This window comes from Macrobrachium nipponense, chromosome 26 (assembly GCF_015104395.2).
Source record: "Macrobrachium nipponense isolate FS-2020 chromosome 26, ASM1510439v2, whole genome shotgun sequence".
NCBI classification, from domain to species: domain Eukaryota; kingdom Metazoa; phylum Arthropoda; class Malacostraca; order Decapoda; family Palaemonidae; genus Macrobrachium; species Macrobrachium nipponense.
Window position 1 is genome coordinate 34,819,554 of NC_087215.1, and position 21,427 is coordinate 34,840,980.

General features: G+C 36.3%; 2 protein-coding genes across 2 annotated transcripts in view; both read right to left on the bottom strand.

Annotated features, from left to right (window-relative positions):
• The window catches only part of LOC135200178 (zinc finger protein 84-like), a 39,924-nt gene extending 32,790 nt beyond the window's left edge, over positions 1-7,134 (bottom strand). Inside the window, exon 1 of the mRNA XM_064228541.1 lies at positions 6,917-7,134. The gene's annotated coding sequence lies outside the window, so the exon portion shown is untranslated. The remainder of the gene's footprint in view (positions 1-6,916) is intronic.
• Positions 7,135-15,574: 8,440 nt separating this feature from the next.
• On the bottom strand, positions 15,575-17,155 carry LOC135199630 (zinc finger protein 658B-like). The gene has a single exon (XM_064227789.1). The coding sequence runs from the start codon at positions 17,153-17,155 to the stop codon at positions 15,575-15,577; it is 1,581 nt and encodes a 526-aa protein (XP_064083859.1).
• Positions 17,156-21,427: the final 4,272 nt, after the last annotated feature.

Consider the following 21,427-nt stretch of genomic DNA (forward strand, 5'->3'; position numbering starts at 1 on the left):
GTTGTTGGTGAGAAACGGAGCTAAAGACCTCTACTCTCCTTTCGAAGTAGTATTTTCTCCAAAGTTAGAAATTAAGGCCAAATTTTAAGATTTAAACAGAGGGTACTGAAAACGGTCTCAAACGTAGTGCAAATCTCACCAAAACGCGTTCAACATTTTTACTTACAACTCGAGGTATTTAAAAGATTGACGCCATCTCGATGTTTACGGAGTAGCTTGTGTCAATAAACTAACCATTTCCTGTGATAAATCCGCACACCACTTGTGCCCACAGACGCTGGAGCACTTTCATCACAACAATCGAAACACGATTTCTCACCAACAAACAAGCCAGGAGTAAACAGCTGTTTTGGTAGAAGATGACGAGAAGCGTGCTCTTAGCTAATTTTTAAATAAGTAGTAAAACATCAATATTTTACATATTTATGATGATTAATTTGAAAATATTTGTTATTGAAAAAAGTAACTCGACTCTGACTCAAATTTAAGTAATTATTTTTCTGAATTAGAACGTTCTTTTAAGTTCTGTATTATGACGTCACGACATCTTGACTTTCGTACCTATTGTAAATAATTGCTATACTCAACTGTCATTGCAGAACAGTTTACCAGTTATTCATGCAGATTGTTATCAGCTATACATGTAATGTTATAATCGTAATGCGCATATATATCTTTATTATTTACTTTTTGGATATATGAAGATGTTTTTTTACTGCTGGATTATCGCCGTAGTGTGACGCAATCGTTTTCGGTCCATGGGCCTCTGTCTGTTTTCGCACCATAATAAATTATGGGGCCGAATTTGCAATGACCAGAAAAGTCGTTAATAGAGGAAAGTTAGCATTGAGGGCATATGTTTTTGACTGAGAAAAAACAATTTTATTCAATGCTACTTGTAAAAAATACTTGGTTCTAAACTTGATTGACAAACTTAAGCAGCATGTCTACTATGGGTTTCAGAGACAGTTGCAAGCACGTTTTTTGTAACGAACACTCGTAACAGAACGAGATTTTTGCTATAGTGCATTACACCCAGTGCCGTAATTTATAAGGGTATCGTGAATCACTAATCGTAAAGAATAACGACACTTGTCCTTGTATCAAGAGACAAAAACTCCATTATGCAGAAATGGATACGAACACGCGTATAAAAGCTCCACCTACCCTCTCCCCAACCCACAACCCCCCCTCCACCGCTATCCCTTTTCTTCTTCGTTTCCTCCGCCTTCCTTTCTCTCTCTCTCTCTCTCTCTCCTCTCTCTCTCTCTCTCTCTCTCTCTCTCTCTGTTGCCATTCGGTATGTGTTGACCCTCCAAACTGGGTGTAAGACTACACACAAAACGTTGAAATTGGTGAAATTAGGCTATGTATTGGAAGTATATATACACTATATTAAAGCAATTTTATCATTATTGCATTACTATGACAACTAGAATTCATGGAAACAGTTTATAATATGGAATGGCGTATGTGTGAAGCCTCCACTAATGTGGCAACGATGATTTTGCCATTCTTAGCATGCAAAAACATTCAAAAGCATGCAAACATTAAAGGTTACATTTATTTCTGGCATACGATTATTAAAGAAATTCAAAATACTAATAAAGACTGAAATCAATGAAAAGTGCTAGCAAAAACAAAAAGCAAAAAAAAAAAAAAAAGTAAATTAATTCACGTTTTCCTAGTCGTTCCTCAATAGGCACTTTTTCGTATTCGTTCCTCTATGGTTTTCGGCAGCCAGATGTACGAAACGTTAGAAACATTTGATTTTATCTACTTTAGAAATATCTGTAATTTTTTCGGGGTAATTTGGTTTTGCAAAAAAGGGATAATATACATGAATTAAATCAAAATTTTTAAATAACAAAGTAAATTTAAACTAAATAACGAGTAAAGTAAACAGTTTAGGGAATAAAACTTTGCAGTTTCGTCGTCTGCTGTTCATAACTGTGTTTATGGCGCGCGCGCTTAGAAAACCAGAAACAGCAACGGGTTAAAGTGCAATGTGGAGTGAACTGAGACCAAAAGTGTGTATAATAACAATCAAATAAGCACTGTGGAGTTTCAGTTGTGATGGCAGTAAGGATAAAAAACCACCGATTACAAAGGTAAGAATGAATTAAGTTCAAACCATAACCCCAGGAATAACAAGTTTCATACTTTCACTAATATAGGCAAAAACAAAATGTTGTTTTTTTTATTTTGTGGCTGATTACAAACTGCAATCTTGAGTAAGATCAATAAATGTTACATATATACGCTAACATTGTTCAAATGAGTGCTGGGAAGGCTGGGAAAGATGGTGGCCATCTCTGATCAGAACCTAACATGAAAAACGATAGCCGCCATATTGGATTTCAAACTGCCTTGAAACATAGTTTTACGAAGAGCTCACATGCTTATTTTAGTTCGTGTGGGGCTTTCATATATACACATTATGTTGACGAAACTTCAGTCTTTTAAATTGGTATGCTTAGAGTTGCAATTGTATTCTTGTTTCACCAATTAAATATCGAGTGAATAAGACCCGTCCACCGTGATGAGGGTTGGCCTGCCGTGGTGATCTACCCTAATCATCATAAATATGTACAATATTGATGTTTAACTATTTATTTAAAAAATTATCGAAGTGCACGCTTCGTCGTCGTCTTCTACCAAAAACAGTTGTTTACTAACAAACAAGCCGGTGAGGGACCGTTTCCCGATTGTTGTGATGAAAGTGCCCAGCGTCTGTGGGTACAAGTGGTGTGCGGATTTATCACAGGAAATGGTTAGTTTATTGACACAAGCGACTCCGTAAACATCGAGATGGCGTCAATCTTCTAAATATTTTCGAGTTTGTAATTAAAAATGTTGACGCGTTTTGGTGAGATTTTCCACTGCCGTGGACACCCTTTTCACTACCCTCTGTTTAATCTTAAAATTTGGCCTTAATTTCTAACTTTGGAGAAAATACTTACTTCGAAGGAGAGTAGAGGTCTTTAGCTCAGTTTCTCACCAACAAGAAGTCGCGACTGATGCCCATCTCCGATGTCAGGACGCATTATAACGTACTTTTTATGGGATTGTTCACGCTGATCATACATGGTCCACTCTGTACCCTGCGGTTTTTTACCCTATGTTTGACGAAACTTCAATCTTTTGAATGGTATGCTGAAAGATATAGGTAACTGTACTCTGGTTTCACCAATTAAATATCAAGTGAATAAGGCTGATCCACGCGATGACGATGGATCACTGCGGATGTTTCCCCTAGTAGAGTTTAAAGGTAAAACAGCCTAACTGTTTTAGGGTATTTCTAGGCTATAGGGTAAAACATCAAAGCAGGCCACGCAGGCCAGCTACCATCAGTGCAAGCCACCCTCCGAAAAAGTACATTATAAACGCGTCCTGACACCCGAGATGGGCATCAGTCGCGACGTTGTTGGTGAGAAACGGAGCTTAAAGACCTCTACTCTCCTTTCGAAGTAAGTATTTTCCCCAAAGTTAGAAATTATGCCAAATTTAAGATTTAAACAGAGTTTAAACAGAGGGTACTGAAAATGGCGCCCCCACGGCGGAGTGGAAATCTCACCAAAACGCTTTAGAAATTTTTACTTACAACTAAAAATGTTCGAAGATTGACGCCATCGTCCCGATGTTTACGGAGTAGCTTGTGTCAATAAACTAACCATTTCCTGTGATAAATCCGCACACCGACTTGTACCCACAGACGCTGGAGCACTTTTATCACAACAATCGAAACACGATTTCTCATCAACAACAAGCCAGGCGTAAACAGCTGTTGGGTAGAAGATGACGAGAAGCGTTCTCTTGGCTAATTTTTAAATAAGTAGTAAAACATCAATATTTTTACATATTTATGATGATTAATTTGAAAATATTCGTTATTGAAAAAGTACTCGCCTCTGACTCAAATTTAAGTAATTATTTTTCTGAATTAAGAACGTTCTTTCAAGTTCTGTATTATGACGTCACGACATCTTGACTTTCGTACCTATTGTAAATAATTGCTATACTCAACTGTCATTGCAGAACAGTTTACCAGTTATTCGTGCAGATTGTTATCAGCTATACAGTAATTGTTATAATCGTAATGCGCATATATATCTTTATTATTTACTTTTTCGGATATATGAAGATGTTTTACTGCTGGATTATCGCCGTAGTGTGACGCAATCGTTTTCGGTCCATGGGCCTCTGTCTGTTTTCGCACCATAAGAAATTATGGGGCCGAATTTGCAATGACCAGAAAGTCGTTAAAAGAGGAAAGTTAGCATTGAGGGGCATATGTTTTGACTGAGAAAAAATACAAATTTATTCAATAGCTAGCTTGTAAAAAATACTTGTTATAAAAACTTGATTGACAACTAAGCAGCATACCTACTATGGGTTTCAGAGACAGTGCAAGCACATTTTTGGGCAATACCTATTTCTGTAACGAACACTCGTATCAGAACAAGATTTTGCTATAGTGCATTACACCCAGTGCCATAATTTATAAGGGTATCGTGAATCACTAATCGTAAAGAATAACGACACTTGTCCTTGTACCAAGAGACAAAAACTCCATTATGCAGAAATGGATACGAACACGCGTATAAAGCTCCACCTACCCTCTCCCCACCCCCCCCTCCACCGCCATCCCTTTTCTTCTTCGTTCCTCCGCCTTCCTTTCTCTCTCTCTCTGTTGCCATTCGGTATGTGTTGACCCTCCAAACTGGGTATAAGACTACACACAAAACGTTGAAATTGGTGAAATTAGGCTATGTATTGGAAGTATATATACATAAATATTAAAGCAATTTTATCATTATTGCATTACTATGACAACTAGAATTCATGAAAGTTTATAATAATGAAACGGCGTATGTGTGAAGCCTCCACTAATGTGGCAACAATTTTGCCATTCTTAGCATGCAAACATTAAGCATGCACATTAAAGGTTACATTTATTTCTGGCATACGATTATTTAAGAAATTCAAAATACTAATAAAGACTGAAATCAATGAAAAGTGCTAGCAAAAACAAAAAAGCAAAAAAAAAAAAAAACGTAGTCGTTCCTCTATGCACTTTTCCGTATTCGTTCCTCTATGGTTTTTTCGGCAAGCCAGTGTACGAAAACGTTAGAAACATTTGATTTTATCTACGTTAGAAATATCTTGTAATTTTTCGGGGTAATTTGGTTGCTAAAAGGGATAATATACATGAATTAATCAAAATTTTTAAATAACAATGTAAATTTAAACTAAATAACGAGTAAGTAACAGTTTAGGGAATAAAACTTTGCAGTTTCGTCGTCTGTCGTCGTCTGCTGTTGTAATTGTGTTTATGGCGCGCGCGCTTAGAAACCAGAAACAGCAACGGGTTTAAAGTGCAATGTGGAGTGAACTGAGACCAAATGTGTATAATAACAATCAAATAAGCACTGTGGAGTTTCAGTTGTGATGGCAGTAAGGATAAAAACCGCCGATTACAAGGTAAGAATGAATTCAGTTCCAACCATAACCCGGGATAACAAGTTTCATACTTTCACTAATATAGGCAACAAATGTTGTTTATTGTGCTGATTACAACTGCAATCTTGAGTAAGATCAATAAACGTTACATACATACGCTAACATTGTTCAAATGAGTGCTAGGGAATGGCTGGGGAAGATGGTGCCGTCACTGATGAGAACCGTCCATGAAAAACGTAGCCGCCATATTGGATTTCAAAACTGCCTTGAAAACATATTTTACGAAGAGCTCACATGCTTATTTTAGTTCGTATGGGGCTTTCATATATCACAATATGTTGACGAAACTTCAGTCTTTTAAATGGTATGCTTAGAGTTGCAATTGTATTCATGTTTCACCAATTAAATATCGAGTGAATAAGACCCGTCCACCGATGAGGGTTTGGCCTCCCGTGGACTACCCAAATCATCATAATAATTGTAAATATTGATGTTTAAACTATTTTATTTAAAAAATTAATCGAAGTGCAACGCCTTCCCCCCCCCGTCGTCGTCTTCTACCAAAACGTTGTTTACTAACAAACCAAGCGGTAGGGACTTTTCCGATTGTTGTGATGAAAGTCCCCAGCGTCTTGGGTTACAAGTGGTGTGCGGATTTATCACAGGAAATGGTTAGTTTTTATTGACACAAGCGACTCCGGAAAACATCGAGATGGCGTCAATCTTCTAAATATTTCGAGTGTTAATAAAAATGTTGGAACGCGTTTTGTGAGAATTTCCACTGCCGTGGACACCCTCACTACCTCTTAAATCTTAAAATTTGGCCTTAATTTTTCTAACTTTGGAGAAAAATACTTACTTCGAAAGGAGAGTAAGGTCTTTAGCTCAGTTTTCTCACCAACAAGAAGTCGACTGATGCCATCCCGATGTCAGGAACGCATTATAAACGTACTTTTTATGGGATTGTTCACGCTGATCATACATGGTCCACTCTGTACCCTGCGGTTTTTACCCTATGTTGACGAAACTTCAATCTTTTGAATGGTATGCTTAAAGATATAACTGTACTCTGGTTTCACCAATTAAATATCAAATGAATAAGGCTGATCCACGCGATGACGATGGATCCACTGCGGTGTTCCCCCCTAGTAGAGTTTAAAGGTAAACAGCCTAACTGTTTAGGGTATTTCTAGGCTATACCTATAGCCTAAGTATGCTGCGGAATACTTAGTACTTATTGAGATCTACCATAACTGCAAATTCGACCTGAATCCTGGATTTAACCTCAAACGTCTTACAAATATCGGAGATAACGAAAACAACGGAAATAAGCTACTAGGTAGGTAGGTACAGATTAATTTACTTGGCCGCCTTGAGACCAGACCAAAGATGCCTCTCTAAATTCAAACGTATTTAATTCGAAATTTCAAATTTAACCCAATTTTTAACTCACGAATTCAACTTCAATCATTGATTGCATCGGCTGACCCTCCAATCGATCATTTGGTCAAGACTTCGGGTCAAAATTAATTGAGTTGTCACCTTTGACCAGTCTTCCGAGCCTTTTCTTCTGTAGTAATAGTAGTGGTAGCAGTTGGTGGAAACGTCTCTGAAACGGCTCCTCCCTTGCTTGTTTTATTCCTCCTTTGTTTGTGTTTGTTAAGTTTCTTCTCTCTGCAATACCACAATTCTTTTAGATATTCTTTCCTGTTCTCAACTTTCCCCCTCAGCAGATCTGCAATAAGAGATCTGCAATAATAGTATATTAGCTATCAATTCCTCTTTATTTCCCTGATATGGATGCCGCACTTAATATATCTATCATTTAATCCGTATGTGCATAGTCTGATCAGAACTGTTTTTTCAGTGTTGTCATACCAGATATCTTCTATGTTTTCTTTATATTTTCTGTAGATTCTCATTGTTCTCTTGTTATTCATTCCTCTATACTACCATGCTTTTCCGTCCCGGGTATTTATCATTTCTTTTAACTGCTTACCTTTGAGTGGTTCAATTTTGCTTTAGTTTACGTTTAAATATTTCATATATTCTTTTACTTGTATTATCCAGGGGTTTTCTTATTTCATACTGATCTGTAGTCATCTCGTATACGAGCCTATTTCCACCACTCTTAAATGTATTTTCGGTGTGAGGACAATTCGACCTTACGATATTTTATATTTATTTCGCAACTTGTCCATTTCCAATCTGTCATTCGATGTAGAATTCTCTGGCCTTTCCGCCAATGTAAATATCATGTGTGTACACAGACTACGTCTGCAGTTATTCTTATGTATGTGTATGTATAGAAACACAAGTCGTCGATCTCTGCGCGCGTACCTCTGTTGCCCGACTCAGGTATACTACATGTCCGTCTGTATACCAATTAATGTAGACCCCGCTCTTGGGCAATAAAGCATTTACGGGCTGCTCTATGAACAAGAGCCCGTGCTGGCACAAGGGCAGCTAAATCTAAAACAGCAATAAAGCATCAGTACCCATATACCTGTCTCTCTCTCGTCCTCACACCAGATAGAATAGTTTATTCTTCATATCTCTTGCGTGGCAAGAAGAGGTCCCTATTTCATATATTCAAGCACAACTTGCTGTGTAACTTGGTTGTATACTTTTTTTGTAGTTCATTTATGCTTTTCTTGTTGAGTTTCAAGACTTCCTTGGCATACATGAAGGATGGCATCGCTAATCCTTTCCAACACAGTTTTCCTATTTTCACCCTGCTACAGAGTTTACTGATGACTGCATTAGCCATATTTGCATTTTTTCTGCTTTTCTTAATTTGGGCCCTTTTAGTCTCTTCTCTGAAGCTTTTGTCTTTCGTGTTGCTGATCGTTATCCCCAGGTATCTCATCTGCCTAGCTATTTTTATTCCCTCTGTGCTGCATATTTCCCACATCGTCCAATCTATGAATATTAATGTTACTTTGGTCTTTGTTTATACCTAGGCCATATTCGCAGAAAGGATGTAGTTGAGCCATTGCACCCGTCTTATTCCATATGTTACATTTAACTCTCTACTATATTGTTGATGCATAGACCTATGTCATTTGTATATATCTTTGCTACTAGCCCTTGCATGAAGCCTATATGACTTCTATGAGCTTTTTTCTGTTAGCCGAGTCAAATGCTTTTTCAGTCTACTGATTGCCACAAAGAACGGGTCTTTTCTTCTGTACGTTTCTTGTATACTATTAACATTCAAAGTACAGTGGTTCTCAACCTGGGGTCTGCAGAGGTAATACAAGGTGGATGCCAGCCTGAAGTCAAAATTATACACACACACACACACACACATATATATATATATATATATATATATATATATATATATATATATATATATATATGACTTTAGGCCCGTGGCCACCCTGGATTACCTCCAAATATAGAAATAGGCTAAATGTAGAACCATAATCAGCGCCCAAAGCCAACTGTCATAAACCTGAAATCGAAAACTTGGTGTTAACCAACTAACCTCAGCCACCTCATTAAAGGGGCCAATAAGAAATAATTTTTTTCCTGTTCTTTATTTCTTCTCTTATTTCCATATTTTGGTTTTCTTATTTTTCCTAATTAATCAATTAAATGCATCTTTCTTTGGATATAAATATAACAACACGGTTTCGCTTTTTGTTTAATAAGTCGTGTTAAACTGACAAACCTTTCAATATCCTGAGGGGGGGAGGGGGAGGAGAGGGAAAACCCATTAAGATTAAAGGGGTCCTCAGTAGTGAAAAGGTTGAGAACTACTAAGATATACAAATGATCATTTCCTCTTTGTATATCTTAGAACCACCGTTCTAATATATACAAATGATCAATTCCTGCTGTTCGTGCGTTTTCCCAGTATTTCTAATACATGTATGCCTTCCTATTTTGGTTTTCATGATCCTCAAGAAAATTCTATGACATTAGTTAATGCAGTCAGCCTAAGATCTTTGCCTGTGGGGCGTTGTTTCTTGGGTGTAAGTATTGTTTTTCTACTTAAACCAGCTGTTCTGTGTTTTTCTGCCTTTCATTATGTTATATATACAGACGCCAAATCTCTTTTGAGGCTGATGCTTTGTAAGAAGTTTGAAAAGCACTTTTCATACCGTCAGGCCTGGTGCTTTATTTGATTTCATCTTCTCAAGTTGATTTTTCACGTGTTATACTGACTTCTTCCACGGGTTTCAATTCTGTCATTGTTAGGTCATGCACTACATCCACGTTCTCTTATTGATGTTTGGTAGTAAACCATATGCTGTCGAGGTGGGTTGATGCCAACTCTAAAAACAGTGAATACCTGAGAGCGACAGCGATTTGTAGGTGAGAGGTGGCATTAACTTATACCTCTCGTGATAGCCTTGTTAGTAAAGCGCTTCACTGTACGTCCTGAATTCTTGGTTCCGACGAATTTCTTATCTGCTAAAAATTCCCCCTTTGGTTAAATATATGAAATACATTAATTCCGAGCTGCAGCGAATTAGATATTAAAGGACATTAAGTGGCTTAATGCACATAATATCATGTATAGTGAGGGATGCTTTTTTGGTAGACTGCACAAGGAGATGCTTCATGTGCAGGTTTAAATAATTTCTTACATCAACAACCACTTGCTACTGCATGCTTAATACTTGAATAAACAACAGAAAGCAACAACATAAACAACTGAACGGAGAAACATCTGGTTGCCGTGGTCAGTTACTGTAAATAACACGCGTTTATCAAGAGTTATGTTACAGTTGTCTTGTTAAAAGCTTGCTTCTTTTCAGTGTAATTCCATGAATGAAAATAAATAAAATTTCATTCATCCTTCATGCAATGCAGGTGTTAAGAAAGTACAACACCAAATTTGAGCAGCAAGTTCCAGCAGTGTTTGAGGAAAAGAACAATGAGCAAACTGCAAAATGTTTTGGAGGCAAAATTAACGTTTTCTCTCCAGACATAATACTTAAGATGATGCGCCATCTTCCCCCCATAAAATCCGGGTTTACAGAATTAAGGATGAAGCATAAACCTGTAGCAACATAAACAACCAAATCAAGAAACAGCTGATAGCCGATGCCATTTACTGTAAATATCGAGCGTTTATTAAGAGTTGCGTTAAAATTGTCAAGTTGTTAAACTGCTGACTCTCAATGGTGATTTCATAAAGTAAAAATAATATACATTTTTACTAACTCTTCACTCAATGGAGATCTGAAGAAAGAATAAGAGTAAATTGAAGCTGCAGGTTATAACAGAGGCTGAATAAAACGAATAACAGAGCAGGCAAAAGTGATGTTCGGAACAGATGAAATCACACATAATGCTTATTCAATCAAGTAATGTGCAAGTTTTTAACACAACTTGGTTAATTTAAAAAAAAAATACCTCCAAATTACATCTCTTCTAGCAGCTAATAGTAATGAAGATATCGATAGTAGTCAATCAGCCGCAATTTTGAGAAAGTAAACAATATCAAATGCACATGGCACACAATGGCAATGTATATGTTTTTGTAATACAGTAACTATACATGCAGTATACTGTAATTGGATACAGCAAGAAAACCACCTATATTTAAATCCTCATTATTATAAATACAATTATACCCCTACAAACGAAAGTCCCTACGTACGAAAAATCCAGGTTACGAAGGCAAAGACGAAGATTTTTTGCTTCTGTGTACAAAAATAATTCAGGTCGCGAAAGGGTGTGCTGTAAAGTCCGAGATTCTCCTGGGCCACCGAGAACAATTTTAAAACTCGCGCGCCACCACCTCTGCAGACTCGCCACCATCCTCCCGCTCTCCCATTGGTTCCTGATGCTAGTTACCACCTTAAGATGCTGCTCTCTTATTGGTCAGCATTTATCCCATCATGCATCTATGTAAGGGAGTTCCTCGGCCATTTCGTTACTGTACACACGTGGAATTCGTTCGTTCATGTAGATTTCGTTCGTTTACATAAATACATTAGTGACTTCACTTTCGTTGTACTGTAAGTCACTTTATCGTGTTGTGTGTGAACTTAATTACTTATGTTATCAGCCATGGGTCCTAAGAATGTTGCTGAAGTTCACAGAAAGAAGGGGATGCTTTCTATGGAGACGAAGATGGAGATAATCAAGAACAACCTTCGGACATCGCCTCACTTGAAAGGTAAGGTTTCACATTTTACTACATACGTACGTACAGTATTTCTTGTACTCTGAACACTAATACACTTTATTTACAGGTACAGTAACGGTTATGCTAGGTATTGAATGGTCCAAATTGTTGTATTTCATTGTTTATTGGTCAATTTAGCTTTATTATAAAATTTACTGTGGTGAATTTGTAGGGCTTGGAACGAATTAGGCAATTTACATGTAAAACGTAGTTCTGGATACAAAAAAACTAGGTTACGAAGGCCGCTTTGGAACGGATTAATTTCGTAACCTGAGGCACTACTGTATATAGTTGTTTGTTTGTTTGTATGGTGTTTTTACGTTGCATGGAACCAGTGGTTGTTCAGCAACAGGACCGACGGCTTTACGTGACTTCTGAACCACGTCGAGAGTGAACTTCTATCACCAGAAATACTGTTGCTAGGTGCTCTGAAATAACTGGGGCCTCAAGCACTTTAGGGTGCTTGACCAAATCTGGGCACTCTCCCACTCTTGGACTCTCAGGCACTAATGAGGGCTCGTCAATAAATGGGTGCTCGTCAATAAAGGGGCGCTCACTGTCCACAAGACATCCTGAAGAAGTACAAGGGCACTCCTGAGAAGCAGCATGCTTACAAGAATATCTGGGCACTGTCGAAAGGTGTTCCAGCTGTGGAACGCGTTTGAGACTGCCCAAGTACTACATGAGGGCTTGGGGCTGCATGAAGGTTCTTTCTGCCTTTTGCTAAGTAATGGCAGAGACTGATTCCAAAATGAAGAACACCTTTTCAAAGGGCGTAACTCATTCGAAAAACACTACTGACGTCCTTTACTAGGACTCAAGTCACCAGAGCTTAATGAAAGCTGATGACAAACCTCCAAGATGCCTCTCCAATGGCTGTCTTTTGTTGCCACCTGAGACGCAACAGGTGCAACTGAGGGGGCAACTGCCCGTGGGCAGACCCCATGGACCTCCCTTGGGTCTCCATTATGCCTCCTGCCAGGTTTGGGGAAGTACGGAGTTGACTTTTGCTTGGGAGAGTTGGTGGGACAAACAGCCACCTCCTCCACAATCACATCACTGGTGGGTTAGGAGGAGGGTTGGAAATGAGAGAAAGTACTTTATCAGAAGGGACAACAGGATGCTGCTTAGCAAGGTGAGAAGCTAGAGTCTTCCAAGCTTTTTCATCCCACCCCTTACAATCCCCGCTATTCCATAGAACATACCATCCCCTACAAGACGTACAACAAGGTATGAGAGTCACAGCAAGCTTTTGTTAATCGAGCACTGCTGCTTTTGCTACAATACCAAAAACTAGAACTAGTGTGTGACATAGTCAACTAGTTAACAAAGTCAAAATCAGTATGTCTTTTCAGAAAACTAATTCATGAAAAACAAGCCCTAAAATCCTGATTAACCCTTAAACGCCAAGCCGGTATTTCCGAAAGTGTCTCCCGTATGCCGGCGGTGTTTGTGAGTGAGCGCCGAAGCGGAAAAAGTTTTTTTTTTAAATCACAGCACGCTTTATTTTCAAGATTAAGAGTTCATTTTTGGCTCTTTTTTTGTCATTGCCTGAAGTTTAGTATGCAACCATCAGAAAGGAAAAAAAAATATATTATCATATATAAATATTGGAATATATGACAGCGCGAAAAAAATTTCATATATAATTGTATAAAAATCGCCCTGTGAGCAAAACGGTTAAAGCTAATGAGTTATTTTTTTTCTTCGTTGTATTGTACACTAAATTGCGAAGATTTTGGTATATAACAAATTGTAAAACGATCAAAGCAACGCAGAGAAAATATTATCACAATATGATGCATGAATTCGTTACGCGCGGACGTACAAAAACCTGTTTTCAAAAATTCACCATAAATCGAAACATTGTGCTAGAGACTTCCCATTTGTTGCAAAAATGAAGGTAATTGATTGAATATTACTAGACTGTACGTGTTGTAGCTTACAATTGCAGTTTTCGACCATTTCGGTCGAGTTAAAGTTGACCAAAGGTAGAATTTTTTCTATTTATCGTTATTTATATGAAAATATTTCAAAACTGATAAAAGCTACAACCATGGGATGTTTTTGGTTGTATTCTACATAAAATTGCGCACATTTTCATATATAAAACTTTATGTAACAGCTAATATAGAATGGTGCAAACATTACGACAATCGAACGAAAAAATTTCTGATTTTTTTCGGAAGAGTTACTGCGAGGACGTAAGGAAAAAATTTTTTTTTCATAAATTCACCATAAATCGAAATATTGTGCTAGAGACTTCCAATTTATTGTAAAATGAAGGTGAATGATTAAATATTACTAGAATATAAGAGTTTTAGCTTACAATTATGTTTTTCGACCATTTCGATAGTCAAAGTTGAGACCGAAGATTGAAATTTTGGCACTTATCGTTATTTATATGAAAATATTTCAGAACTGATAAAAGCTACAACCATGGGTTGATTTTATAGTATTCTACATGAAATTGCACACATTTTCTTATATAACACTCTATGTAACGGCTAATATAAAATGGTGCAAAACTTATGTCAAAGTGACGAAATAATTTCTGAGATGTGTAGCTGATGCATTTTAGTGCGAGAAGAAAGAAATTCTCGCTTGCGTGCCTGGGTAACGATTGCAAACAAAACAACAGCTTGATCTGTGAACTCCCAGCATCCCTCAAGGTGCGTGATTCAAAAGTTTTTGCCTAGTAGGCCTATAACTATTTTTCCGTGAATTTTAAAAAAAAACTTTTTTCGTCGACATACCATACGTCGGTTCTGCACCCGACAGACAATTTTCGTTGACGTTTAATATGTCCAATCGACGTTAAAGGGTTAAATAATCAATGCCAAAGGCTACTGTGTTAAAATACCTTCACCAAAAGTGAAAATATCCAGCAACAATCCAAATTCAGCTGTAAATCTTAACACACTGTGTAGTCTTACACCAACAGAAACAAATTGAGCTCTTGGCTGAGGTTGTTTCTCTCTTACTCTGAAAGTGGGTGGGAATAGTCACCTACATGAACAAAAAACTATTGCTACTGCTAATTTTCAAATTTTTCAAATTTTAAGTTGTCTTCAAGTAGAAACTCTTAGCTAAGTAATTACTGGGTATGTTACTCATATAAAGCCAATCTTTTTATTCCCATTATGCATGAAATTTCGTGGAAATATTCAAACAACTACATATACATGTGCAGGTGCATAATGCTGAATAACAATGGGAAGAAAAATTCATGTCACCCAATGACAAAACTAATTCCTGATTTGGAAATCATACAAAAAGTACATGGGAACCAGAATAGTGAGGCAGACACCAAAAAATTTATTAATCTAATATTGAACACTGCTCAATGAGTACAATTGTAAAAAAACAAAAAAGCTAAAAATATATTTTACATTTGTATCAAGGTTATACTACCATTTCATACAAATCCACTATAATCAAAATATTCTGGATCTGCCTTGACCTCTAAGAAAGGATCTGCAGATAGTAAAGAGCCATCATCTGTTTTCAGTAAGATCTATCTCCAAATTCTCTTCTTCTTTGATTAACAGCAATAATGATTTTTCAGCTTCCATTTTCACAGGCTGTTGTGTGTACAATACTCAATCCTAGTGAGAATCTGATGTAGTAATTTTCCTCCATTTGAAATATCACCAGCCAAAAACCTAAAATTTTGGCATCTAAATGCACTGTAAATATTATGAATTTTCATGAGTAATCTCAAAATATTTGAAATTCTCCAACATTTTTTACATTAGGACTAGAGAATGTCCCTCTCTACAATGATTTCCAATGTGTGCTTTGAGAATTTCCAAATTAGAAAAACTAGTACTTGGACAAAGATCAAGTACATATTGTAGTAGTATATACAGTTTCTGTCTCCGTATTATGAATTCTTGTCTGTTTTGAGATGACTTGAACCAGAAAACTTCTTTGGCATACAGATGAAGTGACTGGTTTCTATCCTGTATGACTTCTCATGTGCGTTTTGAGATGAATATGTTGATAAAAACTTTTTTGGCATATAGAGCAGGTATATGGTTTTTCTCCTGTATGAGTTCTCATGTGTGTTTTGAGATTACTGGATTCAGAAAAACTTCTTTGACATACAGAACAAGTGAATGGTTTCTCTCCTGTATGAGTTCTTATGTGTTTTTTGAGAGCATTTTGATGAGAAAAACTTCTTTGACATACCGCACAAGTATATAGTTTCTCCCCTGTATGAGACCTCATGTGTGTTTTGAGATTACTTTGACGAGAAAAACTTCTTTGACATACTGAGCAAGTATACGGTTTCTCTCCCGTATGAGTTCTCATGTGTATTTTGAGATAACTTTGATGAGAAAAACTATTTTGACATACAGAGCAAGTAAATGGTTTCTCTCCTGTATGAGTTCTCACGTGTGTTTTGAGATGACTTTGACGATAAAAGCTTCTTTGACATACAGAGCAAGAATATGGTTTCTTCTTTCCGCTTTCCATGTCAAAACTTGGATGGTCTTCTTCCCTCTTTCTATCCTGGTATGTATATTTTACATCAACTTCACAACAATCAATATATTCTGGCTCCCCCTTCACTTCTATGGAAGGATCTACAAATAAAGATCCATCGACTGTGATTTTGGTATGTTCATCCTCAAGATTGTCATTTTCTTGTTTGATTAAATGAGATCTCATGTGAGTTTTGAGATTACTTTGATGAGAAAAACTTTTTTGACATACAGAGCAAGTATATGGTTTCTCTCCTGTATGAGTTCTCATATGTGGTTTGAGATGACTTTGATGAGAAAAACTTCTTTGACATACAGAGCAAGTATATGGTTTCTCTCCTGTATGAGTTCTCAGGTGTGATTTGAGATCACTTGATTCAGAAAAACTTCTTTGACATACAGAACAAGAGAATGGCTTCTCTCCTGTATGAGTTTTCATGTGTCTTTTGAGAACACTTGACAGAGAATAACTACTTTGACATACAGAACAAGTATATGGTTTCTCTCCTGTATGAGTTTTCATGTGTCTTTTAAGAACACTTGACAGAGAATAACTACTTTGACATACAGAACAAGTATATGGTTTCTCTCCTGTATGAGATCTCATGTGTTTTTTGAGATCACTTGCTGCAGAAAAACTTTTGTGACATACTGAGCAAGTGAATGGTTTCTCTCCTGTATGACTTCTCATATGGGATTTCAGGTCACACATATGTGAAAATGTCCTTTGGCATTCAGCACATGTTATTTCCTTCCCTGTTTTGTTGCTTCTTTTTGAAAATATTTCTTTTCTACCCAAATGTCTATTTTCTTCTGCAACAGAGATCTTTTCCCTTTCCACATCAAAACTGAAATGGTCTTCTTCACTCTCTACAGGCTGGCATGTATATTTTACATCAACTTCACCACAATCAATGTAGTCTGGCTCAGCTTTCACTTCTATGGAAGAATCTACAAACAAGGATCCATCAACTGTGAATCTGGTATGTTCATCCTCAAAATTGTAATTTTCTTCTTTGATTAAAGGCAAACCTGAGTTTTCACCTTCCATCTCAAAGGATGCTGAATATACAGCTTTGAAACAAAGTCCTTTTCATCCAAGAAAAGCTCTCAATATGAACCAAATATTGCCAAACCTTCATTTAATGAAATTGCTAGAATGAGAGGAAGCACTAAAGTCAACAATTTTCATTTATGTAATCACAAACTTTACACCTCACAGAATAGAAGGTTGTCAACAGGTCTTTTGCAGGTTCAAAATAATTGTAGCTCATTTACAGCCTGCTTTCAATGATACTGCAAATCAAATATGTAATCCTATAAAATAAACCTTCATTCCTCACATCACAAAGGAATCAATCTGGCACAGACACAAAACAGTATCAGTTAAAAATCAAAATGTTTCATAATTCCAACTACACTTCTAAGCATCACAAATTATTTCTAAATTAACAATGTTCTACGGAGGCAGACAAAATAATGTCATTAATCCAAACTGACATATCATACACACTGATTTAACATCAAATATTTTCAATATAAATATTTTTTCTTCAGTATAAGAAATCCTGCGTTAGTACATTGGTAATATGATGTAAATAAAAAAAATGCAGTAAAAATCTTCTCAAACTCCCATTCCATTTCATCGACGATCTCATGAAATTTCCCTCTGTTTGCGACACTCTGAAATTAAAAAAAAAATCAAAAGTAAAAATAGTGTTCTGAGTAGCACTGTCCATAACCAACATAGAATCAGATATTTAGAAAAATGTCTTGTATCATAGAGAGCTTGTTTCAACTCTAAAACATATGTCCCTTGGGAAAACTACAGGTTTTCAAAGTATAGAAATACCCTGAACCTATGCAAGATTAAGTTCCAGACCCACTTGGGTATAAGGAAATTTCGTGTAAGTTTGGCACGGTCTCTAAAAATGCTAATAAATGCCTGTTTCTAGAGTCTGAACACTAAATATGACCATAATCATGCTCCCTAAGTCTTAAGCTAACTTTTAAATGAAATTAAAGTTACTGTGATTTGATTTAAAAGTTAGATTAATACATTACCCTTAACCCTCTTACGCCGATTGGACGTATCGTACGTCGACATAAAAAAGTTTTTTTTAAAAATTCGCGGAAAACTTTTGAATTACGCGCCTTGGGGGATGCTGGGAGCTCACGGATCAAGGCGTTATTTTGTTTACAATCGTTACGCAGGCGCGCAAGCACGAATTCTTTCTTATCGCACTAAAAAGTATAAGTGACACATCTCGGAAATTATTTTGTCACTTTGACATAATTTTTGCACCATTTTAAATTAGCCGATACATGGAGTATTATATATGAAAATGTGCGCAATTTCATGTAGAATACAACAAAAAATTACTCATGATTGTAGCTTTTATCAGTTTTGAAATATTTGCATATAAATAACGATAAGTGCCAAAATTTCAACCCTCGGTCAACTTCGACTCTACCGAAATGGTCGAAAAACGCAATTTTAAGCTAAAACTCTTACATTCTAGAAATATTCAATAATTTACCTTCATTTTGCAACAAATTGGAAGTCTCTAGCACAATATTTCGATTTATGGTGAATTTAAGAAAAAAACTTTCCTTACGACCGTGCTGTAACTCTTCCGATAAATTTTTTCGTGCGATTGTCATAATGTTTGCACCATTTTATATTAGCCGTTACATTAAAGTTTTATATATGGAAATGTGCGCAATTTCATGCACAATACAACTAAAAACAACCCATGGTTGTAGCTTTTATCAGTTTTAAAATATTTTCATATAAATAACGATAAGTGACAAAATTTCAACCTTCGGTCAACTTTGACTCTACCGAAGTGGTCGAAAAACACAATTGAAAGCTAAAACTCTTATACTATTCTAGTAATATCCAATCATTTACCTTCATTTTGCAACAAATTGGAAGTCTCTAGCACAATATTTCGATTTATGGTGAATTTATGAAAAAAAAAAAAATTTCCTTACGTCCGAGCGGTAACTCTTCTGAAAAAAATCAGAAATTTTTCAGTGAGATTGTCGTGATGTTTGCACCATTTTAAATTAGCTGTTACATAAAGTTTTATATATGAAAATGTGTGCAATTTCATGTAGAATACAACAATAAATTATTGAAGGTTGTAGCTTTTCTCACTTTCGAAATATTTGCATATAAATCACAATAAATAGAAAAAAAACCACGTTTGGTCAACTCTGACTACTGAAATAGTCGAAAAACGCAATTGTAAGCTAAAACTCTTACAGTCTAGTAATATTCAGTCATTTATATTTATTTTGAAACAAATTCGAAGTCTCTAGCACAATATTTAGATTTATGGTGATTTAAAAAAAAAAAAACTTTCCTTCCCTCCGCGAGTGGATTCTCCGCTGCAAATCTCCGAAATGCGTACGTCGTATTCTCATAATATTTGCTCCATTTTATATTAGGCGTTTCATAGAGTTTTATATATGAAAATGTGTGCAATTTCATGTAGAATATAACAAAAAATAATTGAAGGTTGTAGCTTTTCTCATATTCGAAATATTTGCATATAAAAAAAATTCGACATTCGGTCAACTTTAACTCGTCTGAAATGGTCGAAAACTGCAATTGTAAGCTAAAACTCTTACAGTATAGTAATATTCAATCATTTATCTTCATTTTGAAACAAATTGGAAGTCTCTAGAACAATATTTAGATTTATGGTGAATTTTTGAAAAAAACATTTTTTTTACGTCCGAGTGTTACGAATTCATGCATCATTTTGTGATAATATTTTCTCTGTGTTGCTTTGATCGTTTTATAATGTGTTATATACCAAAATGATCGCAATTTAGTGTACAATACAAAAAAAATTAACTTGTTAGCTCTAACCGTTTTCTCACAGTGCGATTTGAGTACAATTCTATATATGAAAATTTATTTTTGCGCTATCATATATCGCATTATTTATATATGATAATGATATTTTTTTCATTTCTGATGGTTGCATACTAAACTTCAGGCAATGACAAAAAAAGGAGCCAAAAATGAACTCTTAATCTCGAAAACTAAGTGCGCTGTGATTTTTTGAAAAAAATATTTTTTCCGCTTCGGCGCTCACTCCGAGAACCCCTTGGCATACGGGAGACAATTTTTATTATACCCCTTCGGCGTAAGAGGGTTAAAAAAGAAATAACTGGTTGGCGTAAAAATAGTTATAAGTAGTAACTACTATGTATATATGTATCCATTTTCATGCGTATACTAACGTTACCCCTAATTCCTGGGATGCCATTTTCTTTTTCCCTCAGAGTAAAAGTAGTTTTCTTTGCGTCACTAAGCAAACTTCATAAGTCTGTTATAACAAAGATACACAATTCAATAAATTAAAGAAACATGTATGTACAGTGGTCCCCCCGTATTCGCAGGGGATGCGTACCAGAACCCCCCCCCCCTTGAATAGTTAGAACTCGCAAATGTTTGGAACCCCTATAAAAGGCTAAAAACTGCCTAACTTGTTAATTAAAACTGAAGAAAAACACACTTAAAATTGTTTTTTTAATAGATTTATCACAAAAAGTGCATTTAATGACGAAATTGATAAAAAAAAAAAAAAACAGGAATTAGTGGATATTTCTCACAGAAAAATACCATGAATGTGCGAATTTTCCGCAAATAATGCGGGGAAACGTTCCCGAGAGAAATCCGCGAATGTGTGAGTCCGTGAATCAGGAGAACACGAATACGGAGGGTCCACTGTACGTATGTAATGTTTGCAGAGGGTGAAGGTAAAATTCAATCAATTTAAAATCATGTACTAGTGTGAGGGCTGCCTATGAGAGAGAGAGAGAGAGAGAGAGAGAGAGAAATACCTATGTCATGTGAGGTAAAACTCTGGAGGGGTATCATCTTTAAAAGTGTGAATGGGATCACATCTTATGAAAGTACATTAATATATGTGCTGTAATTACTTAACATAGTACATACAGATTGTACCAGCACATTTTTCCGAGGTTAAAAATGATATTGTTATGATACAATAAAGTTTCATACATACTTACCTGGCAGATATATACATAGCTAAGACTCCGTCGTCCCCGACAGAAATTCAAATTTCGCGGCACACGCTGCAGGTAGGTCAGGTGATCTACCGTCCTGCCGCTGGGGTGCAGGATTAGGAACCATTCCCGTTTTCTATTCATATTTTCTCTCTTCCACCTGTCTCCTGCGGGGAGGCTGGGTGGGCCATTAATCGTATATATCTGCCAGGTAAGTATGTATGAAACTTTATTGTATCATAACAATATCATTTTCATACAATCAACTTACCTG

What these genes read in the sequence shown, in the direction of transcription:
- LOC135199630 (XM_064227789.1), bottom strand. Translation starts at nt 17,155, where the DNA reads ATGGAAGGTGAAAACTCAGGTTTGCCTTTAATCAAAGAAGAAAATTAC.